The sequence below is a fragment of the Sylvia atricapilla genome, chromosome 11 (assembly GCF_009819655.1).
Source record: "Sylvia atricapilla isolate bSylAtr1 chromosome 11, bSylAtr1.pri, whole genome shotgun sequence".
NCBI lineage: Eukaryota > Metazoa > Chordata > Aves > Passeriformes > Sylviidae > Sylvia > Sylvia atricapilla.
In genome coordinates, this window is record NC_089150.1 from 20,880,084 (window position 1) to 20,908,050 (window position 27,967).

General features: G+C 46.9%; 1 protein-coding gene across 1 annotated transcript in view; it reads right to left on the minus strand.

Annotated features, from left to right (window-relative positions):
* Window positions 1-3,165: 3,165 nt before the first annotated feature.
* LOC136366110 (protein Wnt-7a-like) overlaps window positions 3,166-27,967 on the minus strand; it is a 30,951-nt gene continuing 6,149 nt past the window's right edge. Inside the window, exons 3-4 of the mRNA XM_066326988.1 lie at window positions 21,807-22,078; window positions 3,166-3,721 (exon numbers count right to left, since the gene is read on the minus strand). Of these exons, the coding sequence (XP_066183085.1) occupies window positions 3,656-3,721; window positions 21,807-22,078 (338 nt within the window). The 3' untranslated portion in view covers window positions 3,166-3,655. The remainder of the gene's footprint in view (window positions 3,722-21,806; window positions 22,079-27,967) is intronic.

The following is a 27,967-nucleotide window of genomic DNA, read 5'->3' on the forward strand; positions in this document are numbered from 1 at the left end:
AAAACAGAGCTCCTCTATCCCCAGCACAAAGGCCGAGCTCTTGTGGGGGGGAGGAATATCTGCAACCCCCTAAATCTTCCCCCTGCTCCTGTTTATTCTTCCTGCCACTCAAGCCCGTTTAGCCAATTAACTCCACATTCATGGCGCATTCTGATGGGCCAGATTTCTCCTATCTAAGATGACACAGCCAAATTTCCAAATACTTTCTGGCTGAATGCAGCATTTGGTTATCCTTGGACTTTAATTCATGGTTCCCAAACTGTTATTCCAGCTATTAAACAAATCAACGATTTCCAGCCCCCCCCCTTTTTTTTTTCTCCCCATTTTCTCCCCAGCAGTATTGTAAAATATAGGGAAAAGGTGTACCAAATTGAATTCCTTGTGCATCCAGTTTTTTATTATTGTGAGTAAAACTGTTTCAAGATATTTGTCCTTCAATAATTATTCTGCTAGCTGTACATGGCACATCACTGCATACGGAAATTTACAGGAAGCAGGAGTTTTACACATTATTTTCTATGGTAAAAACATGCTGCAAAAGTAATAATTTGTAAAGGAACTCTAATTAGTGAGGAAAACACAGTTTTAATTATGATATGGTATTCACTAAATCAAAGCCCAATACAAACTGTGGGGGAAATCCCAATGTTAAATGTTAGACCTGAATTATTTAACCATAATATAGAGTTGTGTTGAATATCCCTATGGTCTGTGGTTGCATTTTAAATCTTGTTGTGCAGAACTGAGGAGGACTAAGAGCAGTGACTCAATGAAAATTGACAAGTCGTAAGTTTGAAGGTAAATTACATTAATAATTTTATTTTGATACCCCATTCTGGTGCCTGAATTGAATAAAAATTCTGTTTTGTGTTAAGTGGCAGGTCTGCAAAGGAACTGTGCATTAACCCCTGATATACATGGCCAGGATTAGGTACTGCATGGGCTGGTGTTCTTAAATAATATATGTATACCAGGAGTGAGTTCAAACCCGAGTCCTAACAGGTAGGTTGTCAAAGTTGGCAGCATCTTTTGTGATACTGCTGTTTCCCTTCTCAGAAATTCTCTGTTCTCACAGTTTTTCCCCCTGAGAAGATCAGGACAGAGTTGTCCCAGTGCCCCTGCTGGCACTTGGTGCTGTGCAGGGGGTCAGTGACACATTGCCATCACTGATGCCTCATTGACTGGGGAGATCCTGCAGTCTGGAAGGAGGACAGGACCTGATCTCTCCCAAACAATGTGCAATATCATCTCTAACACTGGGCCACACTTCACCCCCAGTGAAAAACAACGTTCGAATTAGACATGTTTCTTTATCAGTCACAGATGAGTTGTGCAGGAGGAACAGAAGGATTCTAAATGCAGAGAAATATTTACCACTCCAATGTCTGAAGATATCAGCAGTGATAAAAAGGAAATACCACAGAGGGAGTGCAAAACAGCTGAGTTGGGCTCTGAAAAACAAGTGAGTAGTCTTTAAATTTGCCTCTTTAAACTTGTCCCAATGTTGCTCTGGATTTTTGGGCTCTGGCCTTTGCAGGGGGGGCGGGGAAAGAATAATGTAAATGCCAAAAGGAGCTGGACAGAAAGTAAGCTTTGTATCCTATCTCTGAGAATCAGACGATGTGTGTCATGCAAGTTATTACAGTCACAGTCTACAGTCCTGCCCTGATGGGAATCCCATCTGACAGCAGCACAAAGCAGAGGTTTAACTGACAGCACACACAGCACATTTGCGAGTCATAACGCCACCGTTTAATGACTGACGCATGTGGGAAGCTAATTCGGAATTTTTTTTTTTCTTGAATGGGATAAATGAGCATCCAGTTAATACCAATCATGAATTCAAGCCATGTGACAAAATTGATGCTACATACCCTGTTCTTGTTTTGCATATTCTGCAAACTGAGCTGCAGGAAAAGAGCCAGTTTGTACACACATCCGGAGAGAAAGTTCATCCTGCTTTCTGACACATCCACCAATTGCAGCTGAATGCATCCAGCTTGCTGCTGTTGTGTTCACAAACTAATTACCCTTTCTCTGTTAAATAGCCTAAGAATTACAAATTGTATGCCTGTTTTGAGAGAAAAAGTACAGGTTGAACAAGCAGAACTAGTATAAATAAAATATTTATATAAAAATAGTCTCTTACAAAATATACTCTCTTATCCTATGGTGATTTTTCCAAAGATGGAATTTTGTCTGGATTTTCTTATTTTTAGACATATTCCAAACAGGATTTTATAATGCTCCTTTTTTTCAATCGAAGAAAAAAAAATAAGAACCACAAAAACTGGTAAGATTTGTAACCCCTACCACTCCACTTTGTTCCAGACAACTAGCAGCAAACAGGAGGAAACAAACAAACAAAAACCCCCAAAATACAGTGTGTTCGTGTATGTACATATATATAAAGACGCCAGCTTTTGTCCTTAAACATCCAGTACTGTAGAACATATCCTGCGAATCCAACTAATAGAAATATCCTAGTCAAGAATAATATGTACAGCTCCAGTGTTTCCTTGCTGATCCTACAAATTATTCCACAAAGAAAGCCAGCTATCTACTTTAATTGCAGAATAGTTCCAAAAGGGTCGGTAAAGTTCTTCTTTAATTAAATAAATTAATATAGTTTTATCTGAATAAATTGTTAAATATTGTTATTATTATGCCCAAGTGTCCCAAATCCCTGTGCTAAAATCTGCAGCTCACACACACACAAGAAAGGCAGATAAAGCAGTGTCTACAGAGCCCTTCCACAGTTCTTCTTGCTGCAGCAAGTGCTGTGGAGAGATGGGCAATGACCGGGAGAAGCTTGTCACGGGTGTCGAAGCCTAAATCTGAGTTATCCGCACGCTCCCGGGGCAGTTCCCGGGAGGCTCCGTCCATGCCGTCCTGTGCAAAGCCCTCGGGTGGGGATGTCCTCGGCCCCTCCGTGCTGCGGGCACACAGGTGTCGGAGCGGGCCCGTCCCGGGCCGAGAGCCGCCTGCCGCGGCCTGGAGGTGTCTGCGCTCCACGCCTCACGGAGATCTCCTCTGCTCTCTCCTTGCTGTGTCTGGCGTGGGCTCCCTTCGCTTTTGTTTCTTGGCCGACTTTAGAAGAGTCTGAAATGTGTATCCACGTAAGTGAGGAGAGCGCAGAGGGCTCCTGATGGGACAGAGAGCGGCTCCTCCAGCAGCTCCCCTGGGGCACGCCGAGTGCATGTGCAAATGGATGGGGCCGGGCAGCAGCCCCGGGCAGGCCTCACTTACACGTGTACACCTCCGTCCTCTCGCTGCACGTGTTGCATTTCACGTAGCAGCACCAGTGGAACTTGCAGTTGCACTGCCACACGCGGGAGTACTGGTGGGTGTTGTAGCCGCGGCCGCAGCACATGAGGTCGCAGCCATTGGACTGCTGAGCAGTCTTGTTGCACATCCTGCCCTGCGTGCCCACGCTGCCGTCACCGGGTCCTCCTCGCAGTAGTGGGGGATTTCGCGAATGTACACCAGGTCCGTGTCCATGGGTTTGCGGTACGAGAGCGGCTTCTTGATCTTGAGGAAGGTGGGGCGCTTGTTGCGGCTGGCGCGGACGGGCTCCACCTGCACGGCCTCGTTGTACTTGTCCTTGAGGATGTAGCCCAGCTCCCGGAACTTGGGCAGCGTGGTCCAGCAGGTTTTAGTGGTGCACGACCCCGAGACCCCGTGGCACTTGCACTCCAGCTTCATGTTTTTCCTCCAGGATCTGCGGTGAGGAGAGCAAAGAGGGAGGCGTTAACAGCAGGGCCTTTGGATGGACCCTGGGTGACACTCAGGGCTGGGCTCGTTCTGCCACCACACACAGGTCACCCCTGGTGGCCCAGGCAGGAATGCTCCTCAGCAGGACCCAGCTCTGCCCACAGAGCTCATTCCCCCTCTGCACTCGAGCTCGGCAGGGAGGGTAACTCTGCCCAGCCCCACAGCCCAGGGACCACAGCTCAAACCTCAGGCACAGCGTCTCCTCAACATGATTGCCCAGTGCCCAGTAGTTTCCTTGTGAAGTTAACAAGCCTCAGCTTCCCTTCCACCTTCACATCCCCTGAAACTCTGCCCTTGTATCTTCTCCTGCTGTTCACCAGCCCAATCTTTGCCAAACAGAGCTGGGGTCCAGCTCAGCCCTGCTCTGTGTCCTGGGCCCTACAGCTGACCCCAGGCAGCAGTGACGTTGGGATAACGCAAGCAAACACACCTAATTCCAGCAATTAATTTCCCACTCTCTTTTACTTGCAAAAGGCCACAATAATTTGGATGATGAAATTCTGCCTAACCTGGCAGAGCCCAGTACTGGAAAGCCCAGCCAGAGGGATTATCAGGGCTCAGGGAGTGGCCACATCATTTTTCCCCTGAGAAAACCCAGCTGATCCATGCAGCTCCAAACCTGGGCAGCCGGGAAGGCTAGAGGGAGGTCAGTGATATGGAAATTGGAATTAACCCTTTCCTGGAGCCTATCCCTTCAGTTTGGGGTGTCTGGAAACAGCAGCCACTGTCACTGGGGCATTTTCAGCAGAAAACAGCAGCCTGCACTGAAGGAGCCAAGTCCACCTCCTAGGCTGGACCTGTGTGGGGACCTTGAGCCTAAAACCTCAGTGTGAGTTGGGGGTGGCAAGAACTGATCTAGAGGAAGGTGTCCCTGCCCACGGAACGGGGCTTAGAATGAGATGAACTTCAAGATCTCTTCCCATGCAAATCCTTCTGTGATTTTTTGATTCTATGAAATAGCTTTATTTTTATTTTAGTCAATCAGATTGTCAGCACAAGGTCTGAAGACAGGATCACAACCCCAGAAAGCAGAGGTCCAAGCCTTTGACACAAGTGAACTCAACTAGGTCACATTTTGTGCTACTGGTTTTAACTCAGCTTCTCATGCAAACTATCTAATGACTGCCCTAAAACTCAGATGTGAGAAAATTCCCTGTTGTGATCTACATCTTAACTTCTGCTCAAGCTTTGGCTTTATCTTGTTATCTTGAGTTTCTCCCTCAGCCACTGCATACTTCTTTCATTGCTCACCCATTCTAAGGCAGGACACTTGGAAGATAGATGAGGAGAGTGGAAAGGAGTTATAGCACAGAAACCGGAAAAATAACATAAATTCCTTTAGCCTCATTTGTACCTTTTAAAAGCTCTCTTTTTTGAAATTGAAACTAGCCAGGGATACATTCTCAGCCCTAATTCAATCACTGCTCTTGTGGAAGGGGCTGGCCTTACATCTGGTACTCTGTTCAAACTTGCAACAAATATTTCCAACCTGCCTGCGTGGGGATCTGCCAAATCGGCTTGGAACACTCACCCAAAACACCTCATGTGCCATCCATCCAGGCAGGGTTTTTGTCCTGAAGTGTGGTTAGGTAGCCTGAATTGCCTTTTGGATTGTTTCATTTTCAGGCAGCAGTCTGTGAGGGGTGGCCTCGTGTCCTGGGCTGGGCTCCTGCCCCTCTCACAGCACCCCAAACACAGCCAGGCTCTTCTCTGCAGCTCCCAGCCCAGCCTGGGCACGGGCACGGGGACCAAAGGTCTGGTTTGCCTCAACAGGAGGAGGCTGAGCAATACCAGCTGAGCCCCAGGGCCAAAAACGCTTGGAGGGGACGGGAAGGAGCGATGAGAAAGTGCTGCTTTATTGTTCTTTTTTCCATTTATTGGTTCTGTATTTTTCTAAGGTTTACTGGCTACCTCTTCCTTTCTCTCTCACTTGTCAGAGATGCCAGAGGTTCCAGACGCTGTGCTGGATTCTGCCTCATTCCTGTGCCCTGCACTCTGCAGCTGAGCTGGCCCCTGCAGACCTGCCTCTCCACCTGTGCCTCACAATCCCTTCTGTTGCTTCTGTTCTTGCCCAGAAATCCATCCTCCTCTCTGGGCTTTCAGGGCCGTGTCCTGCACATTCAGCAAGAGATGAATTGTCTCCACAGCCTTTAGAAATGAGGGTCTGTGGAACCTGAACCGTCTGGCCTCAGCAAAAGCAAACCCTGCACTGGTGACTTGATGGCATTATTGTACTCTGATAGCAGGTGCTTGGACTATTTGTTTCACATTAAAATATGGGAATGGTGGTATTTTAATAGTATTATATTATTCCAGTACCCTCTGATGAATCAGCTCCTGTAATAAGGGATTCCTTGGGTAGGCAGAGCAGGCCACAGTCTTTTCCTTGGTTTCTGTGAGCCAAAAGCAGTGCCCTTCCCTTAAAAACTTCATCTGTGTTAAAACCAGAAAGGGTTCTTCACTTTTTATTTCAGGATTTGTTTTTTTGAAGGAATTATCCAGCAGCTCATACTTTTACATTAGATTAAAAGTTTAGGTGTGTTACAGACTGACTTTTAGTAAAATCTAAGAGCCTGGAAGCCACAGAATTTCAATCCCAAGTCCCCTGTTTTTCCCCAAATGACCAAATCCAGCTCCATCAGCCATGGGAAGTAAATCTGTATGCACCAGTGGGTGCTCTGAACTGGATTAAATGCAGACAAAGAGCTGGAGTTCTTTTAGCTTTGTCCACTTTTTCTTTGAGCTCCTACAGCAAACTGTCAGTACTTGTTTCTCCCTCTGCCTCCCTTTGCCATTTGCCTCTGGGAAATAGTTTGTGTGGGGAGAGCTGGGCTGGCTCTCCCTGCTGATGTTATCTCCAGATGCAGCACCTTTGGGCACTGCTGTGAGGAGCACAACTTGTGTTTGCTCTTCCCCTTCAGCTTTGCAGGGAATGTGTGGGGCTGGCCAAGGGAGAGTAGCAGCAGCAGCCCAGGAGCTGTAGGGGCTGTCCCAGCTCCATGGTCCTGGAGCCTGCCTGGGGCTGTCCCAGCTCCTGGAGCCTGCCTGGGGCTGTCCCAGCTCCTGCAGCCTGCCTGGGGCTGTCCCAGCTCCTGGAGCCTGCCTGGGGCTGTCCCAGCTCCTGCAGCCTGCCTGGGGCTGTCCCAGCTCCTGCAGCCTGCCTGGGGCTGTCCCAGCTCCTGGAGCCTGCCTGGGGCTGTCCCAGCTCCATGGTCCTGCAGCCTGGCTGGGGCAGGCTCAGGCAGGGGTCCAGGGTGTCCCACCCTGCTGGGGGACACACAGGGAGCTGGTTCTGTGCCCAGCCTGCTCAGACACACCCCTGACACCCCCACAGGGCTTTGCTCAGCCCAGGGTCTGTCCCCAGGCACTCAGTGGTGTGTCCTGGGCTCCAGCACTCAGAGCAGCTGAGCTCCCCAAGGACCCCACACATTCACACCCACGGGGTCAGGGACTGACTCAGCCACCAGAACTCTGCAGCCCTCGATGCCAAAGCTGTGCTGAAGGACCTAAACCTCAAATCTGGAGATCATCCTACCCCCAGGTCATGCCCCCTCCAGCAGGATTCCCATGGGAATGGGATCAGTACAGGGCCAGGCACCCCCAGTGCTGCAGCCACAATAACCCCGGCCCCAGCCTGCACCTGCAGCCCATAATTAGTGACACACTGACTCCTGGCCACCAAGGCCACAGTCTTGCCTAATTTTGTCTGACATCACATCACCTGGCTCAGGAAACTCCTGTCTCCTGCAAATGCCTGCACACATACCTTCACTGGAGGTCAAGGAAATCACAAGTATTGGCAAAGTGAGTGAGATTTTCACTGCAGAGAAGACATGGCAGGGCTTGGAGAGAGGCCACAACATTTTTGGGGCCTGGGGAGGGCCACGGGGAGATGTCCCTTTCAGCTGGTAGAAGGTGAGATTGGTGATTTTTATTATTACAGAAGCAATTGTAGCTCCTTAAACAAGACAAACTCCTCAAACTTTGGGAATAACATCGCGATGCATTTCTTTTCCTATTGGAAAGGATTCATTGAATAAAAATAATGTCTTAAGCTAATAAAGACATGCCTTATTTAGTCTTTCAACAAAATAACTTGAGAACCAAATCACGTGTAGAGTGAGAGCAGGAACTGGAAAGGGCACTGGGTGGATGTGTAGCACTGACTGGACAGACAGCAAAAGGACTCTTAAAGGTCTCTTAAAGTTCTTGGGAAATGTCTCTGCCACTTGTTTTATCCAAGTGTGAGATTAATCTCAAAAGGATGACACTGTTTAAGTAACTCACAGGACTGTTCTGAAATCTGGGGGCAGTACAAGTAACACTTGGTGCTTTTTGATTGGAAAAAAAAAGAACAGGAGAGAGCACAAAAAAAGAAGCCCTGCTGTCAGAGACAAACCCTATGGAATCTTTAAGAAATGTGAGAAACTGCATAAAAACCACCCAAATGCAAGTTTAAAATCAGCAAAGGCATAATTAAACAGAAGAAAATGGAAAATATTCCCATCAGTGTATGGCCACTAATTATAAACACAGAGCTGCAGTCAACTGTGTTCTGTAGGAGCAGATTTTGCACTGATCTCCTCTGGCAAACTGATGGGCTGAGCTTGGAAAGGATTGTGTCCCACACTGAGTGACTCATTCCAGACAGGCTTTGATTCCTCACTTCAACATCTTGTGAAGATCTTATTAAGTGCAGCCAAAAGATTTTTTTTTTCCTCATGTTTTTGATAAGTAAATCCATGCAAAGGAATATCTGAAAGTCAGTATCAAACAGCTTTGCTCCTGAACACCACGAGCTGTGACTGTCCCAGAAATCTGCTACCCCAGGCAGGCTGAATGAACCCTTTTTCTCATGACAAGAACTTTTGTGTTTTAAATCAAGAATGACTGGGGAATCACCACAGCACGTGACCTACATCAATCAAGCCACCTTTGCAATTTCCTTGGAATTGGTGTCTCAGGGAAATCAGGCGACCTGCTGCTCTGAGGGCTGGTTCTGGAGAGAGCCAAGAGCATTGTGGTAATGACACCCTGCTGCAAACACCCCAGCTGGGCAGGATTTCCAAACACTACCATCTACCTTCACTGAGGGACATACTGTGTGAAAGAGCAGAAAAACCTTTGCCAGACTTGATGTCACGACATCCTCAGAAATGAAAACTTCAGAAATTTTATACTCTCATAAGTTCAATTTTTGTATCCTATTTCTGACCTTTCTCTATGGTTCCTTCATTTCTTGTGTGCCCTTTATAGAATTCCATGTTTCTTTTGTACTTTCTGCCTGAAATATTAGTTGCCCTTTACTTCATCTTATAAAAAGTTGATCATATGCAGGAATTATTTTTGAAATGGCAACCTCTGTTTCCCCAGTATCTCAGACAAGTACAGAACCAGTATCAGTTAGACTTTCGCAATGGCCACAGTGCTCCACACAATGCTGCCGCATGTGCAAACAGAGTGAGGTGTGTTCCTCTCTCCCTGGGCAGGTAGTGATGTTTAAATCACAGAGCTGGTGCCCTTCAATCACTGCCTAACACTTTGCAGAATAGCAAATGAACCAGAGCAGGGCCAGTAAAAGCTGAGAGGAATGCAGCAAAAAATATTTTCTCCTGCATATTTTTCTTATACTCCTGATAACCCCCGTGACTTGCTGTAGACTAAATCAATTTATCACCACTTCTGGGTCCAGAAAGTAAATTTCACAGAATGCTTCTGTAGTTGTTATTTTTGAAGAATAGCTGAACTTGGGACAAAAAGGACCTAACTGGTTTCAAGAGGTGAGATTTAATGAGGTGGATTCTCACACGACCTAATTAATGCTCTTCTCAAACCATAAGACCTCGTCCTTGCCTTTTTTCAAGCTGTAGGAGCTGCTCTGTGAAGTCAAACAAGGTGTCACAACACCTCAGAGACACTGAGGGGGGAAAAGCCCTCCCAGCCCATCCAATGCCTGATCCCCACCTTGTCCCCAGCCCAGAGCTCTAAGTGCCACATCCAGAGTGTCCTTGGACACCTCCAGGGACGGGGACACCAAACTGCCCTTGGTGACCTCGTCCAATGTTCACCAACACCTTCCATGGAGAAATTCTCCCTGAGAATTCAAGTTCTCCTCAGCTCTCTGGCACTGAGGGGTCCTTCTAGGAGAAACCTCATCTGCTCTTGGGATAAACTCCTGCCCCAGCCCTCCTGGTCTCACAGGAGTAGCTGTGGAAGGGGATCCCATGCAGGTGGCTCAGGCTCGGAGCTTGCCCAGCCCTCAGGAGCTCTCTTTGCCTGCTCTGCAAACTAAATTTATCACCCTTTATGGAAGTCAAATGGGGCTCTGCAGTTGGCGTTTTCCTCCACCAGGATCCTGCCTGCAGAGATGGTGGGCACCATGTGGCAGCCCCTGACGCTGATGGCTCAGCACCTGCAGGGGTCTGAGAGCAGTGACAGCACCAAAACCCCCGTGGGGTCAGACCCTCCTGCCTCAAGTGTCCCCAGGGCCTCTCCTGTCCTGTCCTGTCCTGTCCTCCCCTCTCCTCCATCCCCCTCCATCCCCCTGTCCCTTCCCCGGGCTCTGGTACCACCTGCAGGACCCTGGGCCCCTCTCCTGTCCTGAGCACACCGCAGCTCTCCCGGACAGGGAGGACCTGCCCTCCCATCTCTCTCTGGCCATCCAAACCCATCATTCATCCCCGAGCTGCAGCTCACGTTGGGTTTCCCGTGCTGGGACAAAGGTCCTGTTCTCTGTGTTTCCTGGGGCACGTTCAGTGCAAAACCTCCTCCCTCACTCTCTCACAGGAAATGCTGTGAGAAAACTACAGACTCCAACCTCAAATTCCTGAATTAATGCTTAGGTAAGTTGTACCTCAGGAAAGAGGCCGAGAGCAGCATTTTCCCAGTATCTGGTGCAAGTAGCTGGGAAATGGGCAATGCTGGAGTGGCACTTGGTGCTTTCTCAGTGCTGATGACAAAGGCTCACTGTTTGAAAGGTGGCCTGCTTCATTGTTTTATTTTTTATAAATATGTAAGTATATAATAATATAGAAATATATTTTATAAATAGATAACAGATACATATAGAAATTTACATTTATAATAACACACGATATATTCTATAAGATATGTGTCATATATTACAGAATGTATTTTATATAATATATAATATAAAATATATTATATATATTTATAAATATACAAATATATAAATTTGTATAAGGTTTATTGAGGGGTGACTGCTGTTCTGGCTCCTGGGTACAGCTGCCCACAGCACCACTTGCCTTTTGGAGTTTTCTATTTAAAAAGCTGGGCAAATATTCTAACCAAAAAAATGGAAATAATCTGAAAACATAACTGTCAATGGATTTGATAAACTACTTGTTTTTGAAAAATAACTTTTGTGAGACACATTATCACCTAGATTAGACGGATCAATGCAGTGCCAAGTAAGTGTCATCATGTAGGAAGTTTAAGATCTGTCATAAAAAGGAAACTTGGAAAAAAACAGTTCGGAAAAAAAATTTGGTTTCTTTAATGTGCTTTTACTTGTTATTGTTAGAATATAGCTGAATTGTCTTAAAGACATTCCACGTGTGATTTTATATCCTATAATTAAATGAGAATGTGATTTCCTAGCCCCTTACTGAAATGGGATTGTGAGATTAAGGGAAAATTTATCTAGTATTGTTACTGCTGCTGTCCAAGCAAAACTGACACTGTGGACATGATGGATTTTAGCTTGTGAAATACTGAACAGCTTTGTTGTCTGGCCTACCTGGGCACTTTGTAGGATGAAGCTGAAATAGGCTGGGAATGGGGGTGGTGGCACAGAATTAGAGATAGAGTTGTTGGTTATGTTATCTAGCTTTCCTTCCTATCACTGCATAAGTTTTCCACAGTACATATCTTCCTTTCCAAAAAGATACTGGATGGAAGGTTCATGCCAGAAGGGAATAAAAGATGATGATGGAGGAGTTTTGGAAATGAAGAAACAGCATGGTGCTCGTTGACACTAAGACACTGAGTTTAGAAAGAAAATGAGGCAGCAATTTTTCTGCCTTTTGACATGCTCCCCACACCACATTTCTTCTTAGGTCGTATCTACCTTCCTTGCATTCTGGTCACTACTTAAAAATCACCCTAAAATATTGCTACTTGCAAGCAGGACTCTCTGAAATTGTGATCTGTGTGGTATTTTGCTACATATTAAAATGTCATGGATGGTCCTTTGTTAAAGCATCATTCAAGCTCATCCCTGCAGTCAATGCATGGAGCAGAACAGTGAAGGCGATGAAAGCTAAACTGAGCGAAGTCTGCTGACCTTGATCCTTTCAAAGTCAATACAATCCTCCAGCATCCTACATCCAGTGTCTGCTTTAAGTTTTGATCCTGGGACAGTGATCTTGCCCCATTTTCTGGGCTTCTGAACAAAGATGTCATTAAGAAGGTAATTGTGCTTGTAGTTTGTGTTTCAGCAGGAAATTTCTGAAGAAACAGGAAACACTCCCAGGTAAGAGGAACTGAATTGAATTATGCTCCTTTGGGAACACAGTGAGTTAAACCCTCGGGGTTATTTCAGACAAGGACGTCACTGCTGCCCCTCACTTTGGGTTTGTCATGGAGCCTGAGTCATCCTGCACACAAACAAGATGCAGGGAAAACAAGAAATGAACAACTGGAATTTGTCCTCGTCACAGTGGATGCACAGGGAGAAGAAATGACCAAGGCCTGACTCATTCCATGAAATCCACCTTCCCCAGTGCAGGGCAAGCTCTCCAGTGAGGGTGCTGGCAGTAAAGGATTGTGTATGAAGAACTGGGAGCCACCAGGTAGAGCACTTGACAAATGCTGAAGCTGTCGAGAGAAAGGTTTCCAGAGAGTGATGGAAACCAAGAGAGCCTCACTGCTTCCAGACAGCTAATCAGGAAACACCTCTTGTGCTAAACTGACAAAGCCAGGTACTGGCAGGAGCATGAGCTGCAAAACATTATCACTTCATATTGCTTCCAAACATCTCCAGCCAATAGCCACACACAGTGAGGCTCAGGTTCCTTTGGGTGCACACCAAACTGGGAGAGTTAACCCTAGGCTACCCAGCAGGTGATAATACACAGGACATTATTCAGCATGCTGCAAATGTCAAAAAAAAAGCAGTTTTAGTTGAAAGGGATTTTTTTTTTCTTTTCTATCGACCTTTTTAGGCAATATCAAAGGAAATCTTCATCAGTTTTGCAGCACTACCTTTATAAAAACAAAAAGTTTCTTAGCTCAACTTCAATATCAACTCCTTTGGCCTAGAACAAGGCATGAGCTCTGCTTGTATTTGATACAGAGAGGTATTTAAATTTCAGCCCTAACACACTCCTAAATGGCACTGAGGAGGCACCCATGGCCTGCTTTGCCTACCTGACATGTGTTGAGCTGGGAAGAGCCCCTGAGTACCTCACCCCCCACTCCCATTCCTTTCCCACCCAACCCCCACTCTTCTCCAGGGATAACATGACCTGGGCTGTGGCAGAGGCTCCTGCCTGGCCCAGGGACACCCTCTAGGTGCAGCTCACTGGGGCTGGTTTCAATACCCAGCACTAATTCTAATTAATCCCAGTGCCTTCTGCCACTAACTGGGTGTGAGAGGCAAGCATCCTCCCTGCAGTTCCCTGAAATCTTTCTGTCCTTCCACAGCTCAGTTCTGCATCCTTCCAGTACCAGCAGGCCTTGTCTGTGTCCTTGGACTAAAAGTTCTTCTTTGTTCATTGATTTTTTAATTGTTTACTTCAAAATACCTGGGAACTCTTTCCATTAAAGCAAAAGTCTGTTCCATTTGTACAGCACATGCCAGCAATTATTCCTCTTGGTGAGCATTCAGGGCTTCATGAGCTCAGAGTTTTCTGCCACCACATGTTAATGACAAGGTTTGAACCAAAGCTTGGTTTAACTTTCAGTTCTACCAAACCTCTGTTGAGTTACAGGCATAGCTCAGGTAACTGAGTTCATGTTCCTGACTCATTACTGAGGCTCCTGGGAATGTTCCTGGAGATACTTTCAGCTCAGGCACAGGAGGTCTGGGCTGGAACTGCAGGGGATTCCAGTTTCTGCCTCTGTTGGCACAGCATGGAGCCCCAGGTCCAAGGCTAAGGTTTAATTTGGCAGAGATGCAATGAATGAGGCTGCAGGTGGGAGATCTCCACCAGAATTTGGTGTACACTTCATGTATAATCTCTTTTTGCATTGGAAGTGCTCTCAGTGAACCGGGCTAACCATGGTTTCCTGCTGACTTGGCCAATACCAACCTTCTTTGAGCTTTGCTAAAGTGTGAGTATGGAAGATCCCAATAACAGGCAAGGAAATCAGTCTTGGGTTTGGAAAGTTAAATCTGCAATTTGACAAATCTCAACTGGAAGAAACACAACAATTCTCAACCGCTATGTCTGAAAATTTTTCTCAAGCTTAGGCCAAAATTTAGCTCTGAAGCTCAGAAATCTTGGATTCTGATTCAATTTCTCAACAAAACATCAAGGAGCACAAGTTAATAAAACCAATGCAAGGCAGGACAGCCAAGCTCACAGGTCACAGTTGAGGTTAACAGGTGCTGGGTTTTTTCTTGCACCTTTTCATAGAGTCACAGGATGGCTGGAACAGACCTTGAAGCTCATCTTGTTCCAACCCATCAGTTTTTTTGTTCCATGACCAGGATAATTTTGACAACCCCCAAATGCAGCAGGAATCTGCTGTGGGGTGACTGTGCTCTGTGAAAGCTGCAGGGGCTTCAAATCAGTAACATTTCTTCTGTTCTTTTTGTACCAAAGACTCTACCAAGTCTCCAAAGGTGCTGAAAACCCTGGAAGAAGTGAATAATCTACACAGCACGCATTTTTGTCCAGCTGATATTCCTCTCAGAGCCCTGAATGACAAGTGTGCTCCTATGGGAAGTGTTGCTAACAGTCCAAAGAGAAAGGGCAGATTGAATCAGAAATTGTCCAGAAACCTGTGACCCAGCCCGTGGCTTTGCTGGGGAAATCAACCATCAAAGCAAGCATCTGATTATTGCCATTATAAAAGGTGCACAATATTAAATTTGGAATTTGAGATCTTGGTTATTTATGAAGAGAGCCTGGCCCTCAGTCGCAGCTCTCCCTGTCAGCAGCATGACAGACTGTCAGCCCAGGAATCACACACATGAAATGCAGGTTTTGCTCATCATGCCAGAATCCTCTAAAACTGCGACTGCAGGCGAGCGATAGCATTTATCACTCCCTAATCTCCAGCGTAAATCAGGAATTCACTTTTCAACCACATGAGATATAGGAGCGAGCTGAAAGCCAAACTACGAGTAGGACCATGTATCACCATTTCTGATTAGCTGAAAGTGGAGGACAAGTGGAATGAAAATTCATTCTTTTGGATTACAGTTCTTGTGCAGTCCAATTCCCTCTCATAATTCAGACCAACATTAATGCTTCCTTTATCTTTCCTCTGGGCTGGTGAGGAGATGCAGAGCTTGTCTGTCAAGCTCGGACTTGCTTTAAGACTATTATCTAAAAGTAGGAAAGCCATAAATAGTGCTTTGATTCTTTCAAGCACAAACAAAAAGCTGTAAGGGTGCAAGGATGTGTATTTCTTTTCACACCTAGGAGGCTGCCCAGCAGAGCCTCGGGACAGAGTTATGTGGGATTTTGGAAGCACTCAGCTGTGCCCTGTGGTCCCACCAGCCTCAATGGGAGCTTTCCCATTCAGTGAACTGGATTTTCTCCAAACTCAGTGCTTGGCCTTTCTGGGAATCCTGCTGGCCCCGCAGTGGGGTGATGGAGCTGCCAGGACAGGCTTTTGTGGCACTGAAGGATCCTTTTTCTCATTGCACTGAAGTCCAGCTGGGTGCCAGGCCTTGGGGCTGGAGTGCTTGGAGGGAAGGCAGGGCCTCAGCACTGGGTGTACCTTGGATAAATGGAACTGGTCCAGGGCTTTGGTGGACACTCCTCTCTTGCCTCTACAGCCAACATCAGAGATTTGCCAGAAGATAATTTTCCAGATTCTGTCTGCTCACAGTGAGGCCACAAGCCCTGTGTGTAAACCTTCTCCTAAACATTCTCTGTCTGCCTGGTTTTAATCTAGGCAAAATATTGTGCCAGGAGAGCCCCTAGGACACCTTATGTTGGCATTTCTGCTGCACCTAGATTCCCTGGCTTTGTGATGTTATAGCCGCTTTTAGCCAATTTTTCATGTAGTAATACTACTGTTCTGTGAGTGGAAGTGCTGAGGGCTGTCCTGGCTGAGGATGGTTTGCAGGATGTTTTTGCCATGGTTGTCTCCATCAAAGTGGTGCCACTGCCAGGCTGCAGGTCAGGAGCTGCCCAGATGCTCTGCCACATCTCTGACAGCGACAGTGGGGTCAGGCAGGATTGGCACTGCCACCAGCAGCAAGGGGCACCATTCAGCTGAGCATTTGAGGAGCAACCCTAACACTAAGAACAGGAATTTCTGAAAAGGAAAATGAGGAACATTTCTGTGCCCGTGCCAGAAAAACCAAACGAAATTAAAAACCAAACCAAGAAACCCCACCACAGCACCAACAACAAAAAAATTGGAAAATGTGAAGTGCAATGGCAAAGGCACTGCTGAATCCTGAGCTGCAAGGAAGGGTGGCTGTGCTGCTGGTACTCCAATATTCCTCCATTTCAGGCAGAACTATTAAAGCTCCAGAATCTCAGGCTTATATTCAGAAAAATAGGACTATTATGATGCTTGGCATCCTCTTTTACCAGCTCTGTCTCTTTTCTAACACAAGGCTCACCGCTTTTTTAAGTGGTTTCATGTGCAGGAGGCTGTGTTCTATGCTGCTGCTGGTGCTCAGCTGAAAGGGTAGTTAAGGGAAAAGGCACTTTGAGAGAGGTAGAAATAGCTGTCCCCTCCAGAGAGTTAACTGCAGTGGTGACTGCACACCAGGCCAGAAGAGGAAGATGTTCAGGAAGTCTCATGGCAGCAATGTCCCCCTGAGGTCAGAGAGGTAGCAAGTAAAGAGTCCCCTAAGTGTGGCTTTCCAGGACAGCTGGGGAGAACCCCTGAGCTCTGTGCTTTCCCAACGCACCGTGTCACATCAGCATTGCTGCAGGATTTTACAGGATAAAACACTAAACACCTCAGCCTTTGGTGATCCCTGCATGACCTATTCCAGGAACACCTCCTGGGTGCTCACAGCTTTGCTTGGTGTGCAGCAGCTCTGTCAGGCACGTCCTGCTCATCCCCTGGGAGCCCCAGGGCTGGAGGAGAAATCTGAAATGCTCCTGATTCAGAGGATGGAGAGACATCGCAAAGTTCTGCACCTACACATGCCTCCAAAGAGAAATGCTGAATAAAAAATCCACCTTGATGTGCTCTTGAAGGCAAAAGCCTTCTAATGCACCCCGTGCCATGATTTATACACAATGACTCATAATATTGCATTATACTAATATGATGTAACGCTGATGCAAGATGCCATTCGTGGAATTTCAAGTCACAGGGAAAAAGAGAGGAGAGAGCAGTCTGGTCATGTACCTTGCCATGCTGTCAGAATGAAATGCTTACAGCCACAATGTGTACAGCCTCTCAGTATCTGCTTTGCTATTTTTTAGCAGGATAATCTGGAGAATAACATTTTTTATTTCCTGGAGCATAAATATCTCTCAGACATACATTATTGTGTTACTTACCGTAATTCAATCAACTTCATATTTGAGGAAGACAAATTTGCTAACGGACAATTCAGTCTTACAATTATACCCCCTGACATGGAAGTTTGCAGGGCAAATAAGGATTATGCCTTTAAATTAATTGTAGCTTTATCTCCCTTTTCTGACCCAGCTGTTAGGAATTCTCCTCCTGTTCTCACTGTGCTGCTTGCTCCTTCCTGCAGTGAATCAGCACTTCAGGAAACACTAATTCAAAGAGGAAAGACACCCTAAATTGTGCTTCTGAAGGTCAGGAATCGCTGCTCTCCAGGAGGTTTGACAAATGAGCTGAGGCTCGGGCTGCTCAGGGCTGCCTTGGTGGGGTGTTTGTGACCTTGCTCAGAACTCTGCCCCTGCCCTTCCAGCAGCCCCAGGAACTGGTGCTCCACCAGTGATCCTGCTGGACTGTCCCCCTGACAGACAGAAACAGTCAGAGCCCTGTCCATCAGTGTGAGGAGAGCTGGGCTGGCTGCAGGACACCCTGGTGTGTTTGTGGAGCACAGAGAGCCCTGTCCCTGGTGTGTTTGTGGTGGGGAGCAGCAGGGTGAGCACAGCTCGTGTCCCCCAGGGCTGCTCCTGGCTGCATCCTGCCCGTGCTCCGGGGTCTGCAGTCACTGCACCACCCAAGCTGCCCTGCAAAGGAACAGGGATGTTCTCCACCTCTGACCTTTGAAATCCTCCACCTCTGACAGCCTCACTTGTCTCATTTCCAGTAAGAGCTGAGAGATTTTAGAATCACAGAATATCCTGAGGTGGAAGGGATGTCCAGGGATGACCCAGTCCAGCCCCTGGCCCTGCACAGACACCCCAACAATCCCACCCACCCTGGGCATCCCTGGGAGAGTTGTCCCAAGGCTCCTGGAGCTCTGGCAGCCCCGGGCCTGTGCCCATTCCCTGGATAACCCTGGATGTGCCCCTGCTCTGACAGAACAGTGTGTTCAGGATGTTCAAAGGCTGCTGCTGGCACCCCAAGGAGCACAGAGACATTGCCTGGGTAAAACAGGGGTTTACCCTGTTTTACTGAGAGGCTGGAAGGCCGTGAAGTGAGGTCTCCAGAAATCCTGGATCAGGCTTTTCCTGGTGGTTCTCTGTCAGTTCCTCCCGTGCAGTCCCCTCTATGCCCAGGGTTCTCAGTGAGCCCAGCTGACCATTCTAACCCACTCAGATGGAATGGATGATTATTTTATCAGTGGTTCTCAGGAAGACAACTCGATATTGGTAGAACTCTGCATCCTGAGCCACCTGCAGCAGCTGCCACCTTGAAGAAGGACAGGTGAGCACCAGGTGAGTGGGCACAGCACAGTTCCACATTGCAAGACCAAAGAAGTAGAGAGGACTGACTTTTGAACAGTGTAAGAGCAGTGCCTACAGGTGGTGGTAAGAAATCAATAAGAATTGATTTATTTTTGGAAGCCTGGTAGGTGCCAGTCTGTCTCCTGAGTGCATAAATATCATCAAAGCCTAGCCATGGGCCAGTGAAACAAGACAGGAATTTGTAGCCCAGAGGAAAGGCACCATGAATGGATTGTGTGGAGGCTGATAAGATCCACAATACTCCAAAAAGGAGAGTTCCACCTCACAACAAGGCTGTCTTTGTTGTGGAACAGTCAGGTTGTGAGAGTCCTGCCGTGCCAAATACCTGTAATGGCCTCCCTGCAATTGTCTTTAAATACTGTGATCTTTCACACAGGAGCAAAGCCTGAAAGAATCTCTCTAGCAAAAACATCATTTATTCATTCTCTACAGGGCAGTGGAGCAATGAGCCTCTCCTCAGTCCTGTTCCTCTTCCTCTCCCCTGAAGATTTCAAGCAGAGATGTGTTGGAACAAAGATGGGTAATTTTGCTCTGTGAGGGATGCAGAAGAAGAGCAGAGCTATCTCCCGATCAGAGCAGTTCTGAGCCTGCCTGGAGAAATGGCAGATGGCCAGAGATAGCACAAAACCGCTGCTCTCCAGATACAATGCTGAACCTTCCAGGCACGAGATTTCAGGACAGCAAATTGTGCACAGAAAGGTGAGAACCACGAGGAGCCTCACGGGGAGGCTGGGGAGGCTCCTGGAGGCACCTTTCCCAAGCCACCTCCAGCACCAGTGGTCCTACCTCTGCCCAAGGGTCCATACCTGGGCATAACCGAGGCAAAAAACGCAGCTTTCCTATTTGCCTGGATATTTGAGCTTTGCTTTGGGGAAAAAAATCTGGCCCGTAGGGAAGTCCCAGCCATGTTTGCAGTCTGGTGTAGGCTGGTGTGTCATTTCCTGGGAATCTTTTACTGCCAGCACCCATCAAATACAAGCAGACCTTTCAAGGAAGTAGCTTTGCCACAAAGGTGAAACTCCTCTGCTGTTTTTTGTTCCACTGGCTCTGTGCTTGAGCAGCAGAGGCAGGCTGTGGGTCGTTGGTGTTTCACCAAGCTTTCCAGGATGTGCCTTGCATGCTACCAGAAGCTAAGTAATAAAGATCTCAGATCATTTCTTTAGCAAATATTAATGCTCAGGATCCTTGAGTTTTTCTCGGAATTCAGAGTTCATTTTGCCAGGTGTTGAAGTAGAAGCTTTTGCACCACAGAGCCAGACACAGGCATTTGGGACACTGCACAGAGTAAGCCCCAGAATCCCACCTATAAAACTCCTACAGTAGCATTAAATTAAAGAAGGGTTAGGCTTTTGTTTGGGGTGGAAATGGCTTTTCTTCAATACAATCTGCCTGGCTCCAGCATAACTGGAGATGTCTCAGAGCCTGCAGGTAATTACTACAACAAAAATAGCATCCACAAATTAACTGCTGCTCCCAACTTCCTTCTCCCATTTGCCTCTAAGTCACACTCACATGACGCTGGAATCAGGACTATTGCACAGGAGGAGGTAAAAGGAGAGCTGAGGAAGCAGAGATTGCCATCCCTGGGAGATGGGATCAGCACAGCTCCTGCAGGGAGAGCCCAGCTGGGCTGTGGGAGCACACAGACACCCCTGGCTATTCCAGCTGCTGAATTGCAGCCACAGCCCCGCTGGGACTGCCTGGGAATGCCTGACCTGCTGGAACTGGGGAGCACAGCCCAGACCAGCCTGGGCGCTGTGCCTGCCCCAGCTGGAGATCACAAATTTGGCTGAGGCAGCAAACCCGGGCTGCTCAGTGCCTGGATCCCCAGGACACCTCTGTGGGAGCTGCTGGGGTCCTGCCTTCCCCAGGGCTGCTCTCAGTCCCAACGGATGGGACGGGTGGGAATGCTGCTGTGCTGAGCCCAAATCCGTGTCACAGTGTCACCACGGAGGGACAGGGACTCAGCCTGGCTGCTGAAGCCTTTTCCTCCTCACAGGGGCGGCTCTCACACAAAGAGAGGTTTGAACAGTGGGGCTGAAAACGATCCCTTTCCAGCTGAGTGAGACGTTCATGTCTGAACCTGATGAGGCTCCTGCTCACCCACACGGCAGCAGGCAGCTTTTACCAGAAGTACCGTTTGACTTCCCAGATAAAACGTTTGTTTGATATTTTTCCCCCCCTTTTTACAGCCTCAAAGAGTAACATTTAGACAAATGTTTGACGAGCAGATGGTCCAACAACCTGCAGAGGTGCCTACTTGTCTATTGTGAATGGTGTCAGCATGGCAGCCCGTGGTTCTCCTGCTCCGTCCATCAGCCCCAGGATGGACACGGCTGTCAGGATACAAATTCCTCTGGGCCCCATCTCTACAGGCCCAGGGCTGAATTAAAACTTTCAGAGAAATCAAAGTACATAAATCCATGCAGACGTGAGGTAGAAATGCAAATTTAGTTTTAAATAAATAAAGAATATTTTAAGTGCCTTAAGTGAATAAGAGACCGAATTAGTCAGTAAGAAAAGACCCTAAACCTAGTTTTGAAGTTCAGTAGTTTTCACCTTTTGCAATATTAACTAAGGTCTACACATTACAAAAACAATGTAGCTTTGCTAGATAGAACAAGATAAAGTTATACATGCAGAATTTATGTACGATTTTACAACTACTTTCCTACATCAATCTTAGGTTTGGATAGGTCCAACAAGGCAATAGTAGACTCGTGTTTGTACCTGATTAGCTAAAAATAGAATAAAACACTCTGCTTTGAGAGCGCTAGAACCTTCACAGATGATGAGTGCTGTTGATGCTACCACTACTACCACAACTAAGATGCTACTGCTCCTGCCTGAGTCATAAAGAACCGTATGGTGAAAGGCTGTCTACACGCTGGCACAAACCGTAACAATTTTACCTTCCCCAGGCTAATTTTAGCCATGCAACAAAGGACTTTTACCACCACCCAGCTTTCCTATAATCCTCAGGAAAGACGCACCAAAACCTTAACCCAGGGGGACAGCGGGGCCACCCACCTTTCTCCCGGCCTCGTTGTTGTGCAGGTTCATGAGCGTCCTGGCGTTCTGCTTGATCTCACGGGCATCCACAAAGACCTTGGCGAAGCCGATGCCGTAGCGGATGTCGGCGGAGCAGCCGCCCCATTTCCAGCCCTCCTCCTTGTGGTACTGGCCCTGCTTCTCCTTGTCGCAGCCGCAGTCGCTGAGATTGCCCTGGGTGCAGGCGGCGGTGATGGCGTGGGCCACGCCGGCCGCGATGATGGCGTAGGTGAAGGCGGCCTCCCTGCTCCCTGCAAGGCAGAACGGCAGTCAGCGTGGGCAGGGGCACGGCGGGACGGGCACGGGCAGGTGCTGCTCTCAGACACCCCGAGACCTGCGCCACAAACGGGGCCCTGCCCCTCCGGGCGTTGGTGTGGTGGGCGCTCGTCCTTAAAGGCGTGAGGTGGGGGACACCAAGCGTTGCTCGGGGTGATACCTTAGGATTTGGGCTTTTATTTAAATCTACGGTTTTCTAGAAAATATTTTAGGACTACTAGTACTAGTAGTGCGTTAGTGTACAACTCTAAACTCCATACAGAGTGCTAGCTACTGTCTTCACATTTTGGTCAGACGAAACAGTCCCTCTGGGCCTGGAACTCAGGGACACCTGCCTGCCTCATGCCCCAAAAAGTATAAATAAAAGTGGACTGAGGGGGGAGCAAACTGGGAGTAAATTACTTCATTACCTGAAGCTGTAATTGGAGGATTAACCTCTGATATGTAAATGAACCGAACTTATAATTGTCTGAAAAACTCATTACCATCATCCACCTTGGGTGTACACCTTGGATGTGTCCTCCGGGAGGCTCTGACTGTCCAAGATGTACCAATTGAAGGCCTTTAATAAATGCCCACTTTATTCTCTTAACCTTGCCTAGCCTCTGTTCTAGGTAGCCACTCCAAGGCACCAAGGCAGCTTCATCTCTATATTTCCAGGTGCTATCAGAAGGAGGCAAACTAAACTTGTAGCAAAAGAGTGGAGTGGCAAATGCCTGGGCTCACCAAAAAAAAAAAAAAAAAAACAAAAAAAACAACAACAAACAAACAAACAAAAAAAAACAACCCAAACCAAACCAAAAAAACAAACCACAAATAGGTGGGCTTGGGGATTAAATTGTTAAAACACCCATATTCAATCTTTTAAAAATTTAACTCAGAAATGAGACTTTATTTAAAAATTCAGTCCTACACTAAGCAGTATTTTTACAGGATGACCGCTTCTATTGGACTCTAGTTCTGAAATATTAACTATATTATACAGTTTTATATATAGTAATTATATATATTATTAACTACATTATATAGTTCTGAAAACATTTTAACTTAGCCGAGACATTTTTTTCACGCTTTGGGTGTCAAAAAGTTTTCAACACTAACATCTCTGGTGACTCAATGAAACAAGTCTTGGGTTTAATTTCAAAATTTCCCATAAAATGAAGAAGAAATCCTGACCTGTTGTAGGCACCGTGACCAGAGCCAGGTGAAGTAACAGCCTCACCAGAGGGCTGTGAGACAGAGGTTGGGCCACTATTACTTTGTGCAATAAGGCCATAATGACAAGTTTCTCTTTCTGAGGGGGAGTTCTCACTTTAAATCTAAGATCTAATTTTTGTTTCGGAAGTTTTGTTGCATCCTGGTGTGTATTTCCCATACATGGACCCCACGGGATCTGTGAGACTTTTGGGGCCAGGTCAGCTGAGAGACAGCCCTTCACAGCCTGAGGAAGTGTGCAGAGATTGCTCTTGAATATCAAACAGCCCTTCAAAATTTTTGGATCTCCCAAACCAAGAACTTGCCCTACTCCTATTTCTCCAATGACCAAATGCACCCTTGTTGGAGAGGATCAGAATGAGCCTCTTAATTAGGGGAGTGCAGATGGGAAGATCTGCTTCCCTCCTCCAAGTGCCCGTCAGCCACGTCCTGGCAGACCTCAGCTGCTGGCAGGAGTTTGTCACCCATGAAGCAAACCCATTTCTGCTGCTCACTGCATTTCACAGAAAAATCACCACTTGGGAAAGAAAGCTTCCAGCACTTCAGCCTTGGCTGCATCCCTTTGGTGTAATATGATCTGAATTTCTCTACTTGTCGCTTTTAATGATAAATGTTCACTTCCTTATGTCGAGGAAGTAAAATGGAAAACAAGATGACATTATCACAATCTGTTAATAGTCAACTTTGTGCCCTCTATTAGCAAAGGCAGTATTCCCTAATGCTGCTATGTGCTGCATTTATTAAGGAATTTACAGTCAATTATCAGACTTCCTCAAAGGAATCCTTGTTTCTCCTTACTTATAAAAAATCATAAAATTATTCATTTTGGCTGTGGAAGTTGCAGTGAAGCTTTCTAGAACTTTTGGCTTTTTATAAAAATCTGAATGTGCAAGAGAAATCCCAGGGTTTAGGGTTATTTGGAGTGGAGCTCCTCCTCCAGTTTACACTCATCAACACCCTGACTATTTTAAGCACAACACTGTGAAAAAGGCACTGATAAACAGTGTACAGTAAGAAGTCCCACTTGGTCTCTCAGAGGGCAGCAATGCATCACACCAGGTTTCTGTTCCACAAAGTAGTGAATGGGACATCGCCAAAGAAAAAAATTTGAGAATTTACATGTGGCTCTTTTTTCCCTTCAATTTTGATTACTTCTGTTCAGCACAAGTTATTACCAATATCTAGAACAAAATCCACTGGGAGATCGCTTTAATCTGGCACACTCAGCATTGTAAAGGCTGAGCAGCTCTTTTGCTTTTTAGAGGGGAGAAAGATGCAATGTAGAAAATACAAAATTAGTTAGTACAAGCAGAGTCAGAAGCCAGTGTCAAGTTTGATCATAAATTACATGACATAAATTGTTTTATAAGTTTGTCTTACTTGGGAGAAAATCCTAACAGCTTTTAAAAAGCTGAATTTTGGAGATTACAAGGTAAACAAAGCAAGTGCCTAGAAGAATTGACCCAGGTAGGAAGTGCCTTGGCACTTGTGCCGTGGTGATAAAGTGATGTGGGTTTGTCACGTCTGCATCCAACTGTTCCTGTTTCTCATAAATGATTGACTTTTTAAAGTCTCATTACCCTGGCCTGGCTCACAGCAATGCCAGCATGGGAGAGAGGCTCAGAGCAGCCTGAGTCTCTTCTGTGACAGTGCTGGAAGTCCCAGGGGTTTGTGCCCAGACAGGGTAACCTGAGCATGGGGCTGCTCCTGCCACTTCTAAGTAGAAATTCTATTCCTCTCCTTTGGATTTCAGCAGAGAGCTGAAATTCCTGGAGGGTCTCAGGGGGAAATGTGGCTTTACCCAGGTATGGCCAGTCAGCTGCTGCTGCTGCAGAAGTCAGACAAAGGTGGAGAGGCACCTGTCACAGAGTCATGGAATCCCAAATGGTTTGGGTTGGAAGAGACCTCGAAGCTCCTCTCATTCCACCCCTGCCTTGGGCAGGGACATTTCCAGCACTCCAGGGTGCTCCAAGCCCTGTCCAACCTGCCCTGGACGTGCACAAGAATTACAAGCTCTCCTTTCAGCTCCCAAATCACACATTCTTCTCCTTATCTCAGACAGAGCATGGCAAACACTGCAGAGCTGGACTCCGAGCACGGGAGCCTTCAGAGAAGGACCTGGCAGCAGTCAGAGATTGCTCTTTGGAGTGGTCCAAAGAGTGGTCCAAGGAGTGGTCCAAAGCCCATGGCCTGAAGGGTTCCAGCCATGGCCCTGCTCCCTGACCTCCCCCGGGGCTCTCCCCAGCCCCACTGAGTGTCTCAGTGCTGTGTGACCACGGGGGCTCCTCTCCAAGGGTTAGACAGAAATATCCTCCTGCTTTTCCTGGCCTTTTCTGGGTGTGCAGCACATTGCAGCTCCATTTGCTCTGGTGGCACAGAGCTTGGCACTGATGGCTTCCAAAATTTCTGCGGCTCCATCTGCTGAATCAGAGCTCTGGAGTCCTGTCTGCAGACCCTGCACTGGGCAGGGCACCTTGCCAAGCTGTCTGTGAGCCCTGCACAGTCAGCCACCACCCTTGGGTGCCAGATGCCACCAGGGGAAGCACCGAGGGTCACAGGTGGGTGCAGACACAGGTATTACCTGGGTATTTCCGGGGCAGCTGCTCTCCTGACGCTGAGCACAATTATACCCAGCCCAAGCACATCTGGGAGCCCTGATTCTGCAAACACTCACTGCATGCCTCTGCTTTTGGCCATGAATGTTTGCTAGGCTGCCTTTAGGCTGATCAGCCTGTCCACCAGCTGCACAGACTGGTCTGCACTCTGCTTTTAATTTAGCTAACTTCATTTGGGTTTTAAGTTTAATCTTTAAGTTTGAAAACTTTGTAAAAACTTCATTCACACAGATTAGAAATGGGAACTTATTTTTTAAAAGAAGTGCAATACCTTGATGCTGCTTGGGAAACAAAGCCTAAGCCTGCAAAATGCAGAGTGGATTTACTTGCAGGAAGCCAGAAGGTGCTCAGCACTTTGGGATCTCAGGGTGTTTCTAAACAGCCTGTCCCGCCCTATCAGTCCCCCTCATAAATTGACTAAACTGTGAAATAAAAGAGAGACAAATTTCTGTTTATCTCACTGGAAAACATGGGTTGTATTTTCTGCTATTTAAAGCCAAAGGGTCAGAGAGGGAGTTATCTGCAGTGACATGAGCTGAAATACGATTGGGAAAATATAAAGATGGAAAACACAGCATACCTTGCCAATTATGTGCCACAGCAAACATTACTCCTCATCTCTCTATAGAGGCCATAACTCACAGCCTGGAAAAATGCGGAGCAGAACCCATCCCCTGCCTGCTTTGGGCTTTGCCTCCTCCTTCTTTGGTAGACTAGGTATGGTCCAGCAGGTTTTTTCTTTTCATCTCTCTTTAACCTCGCATAAGTGATTAATAAGAATGATAGCTTAAAAAAAATCATCACAGTATTCTCTTCCTAATTTTTTCTTCCCCTTCTGTTCAAAGTTTGGGGGGTTGGTGCCTTAAAATATTGTATTCAGTTGAAATTAAAAGGATTGTTCCCCATTAAAGAGCACTGTGACTTTACAAAGGTTAGTTCAGATAAATAAAATACGGAGTGGCTTCAAGAGGCATTCAAGACTCTGGGGGTTTAGTCCCTGCCCACTTTCACAAGTTGAAGTTCCTTTCATCGACACATGAAACTCGTGCAGAGGAAACACTCCAGCTGAAGAGATTATTTCTGAAAACACCCCCTTTAAATGTGTAAAGTTACTACTCAAGGCACGTGCACTGCAAAAACCAGAGCCATTATTTTGGAGCTCGGATGCGTCTCCCCTTTCCAGGGGGCTCTGAGCCCCACAGCCCAGCCCTGCCACAGGAGATCTCCCACCTTCCCCATCAGCTGCAATCCTCCTGTTTCTCTGGAACAAGTACTCACAAGACACATCTCAAGGCAAGTATGAAAACCTTGTGATGGGAATTCCAACTGCAGTGACCTTGGGGCAATGTTTTATCTTGTAGTGACAGTCCCTGCTGAGAAAGATTGACTTTTTGGCATAAAGCACCTTTGGATGATCAGGCCATATTTCAGCCTGGCCTCTGTTTTGCCTGCAAATAACTGTTCTGTAAGACACTGACAGCAAAAACTGGTTGGAAGGGCTGGGAACCTAGCACAGAAATTCTGACTCTGACCTCACCTGGCTAGATAGCAACACTCCTGTTAATGACATTTCTTCCTGTGCATCTTGAGGAGCTCATAACAGCAGTGGTTCAGAAAACAGAGTATTTATCCAACTTTTCTTTAGATATTGACCAAACCAAACAGAGCAGCAACACTCAGAGCTCAGTTTCCCACAGCCCTGTGCAGGTAATTCGCTATGCAATATAAAACTAAAACCAACCAGGATTTTCCTGCCAGAGCTCCAGGAGTGTTTGGACACTGCTCTCAGGTGTGCCCAGGGTGGGATTGTTGGGGTGTCTGTGCAGGGCTGGACCCAGTGACCCCTGAGGGTCCCTTCCAGCTCAGGAGATTCTGGGATTCCACCAAGTTGTTCACTTGGTCTGTTATTCTGGAATTCAAACAATCCGTCTTTAAAACCTGACACGAGAGACTACAGCAGTGTTTAAAATCAGAATGCTCCCTGAAATGATTGAAGATTAAACCTGTTCTTCAGCACACCTGTACTGGGACGTT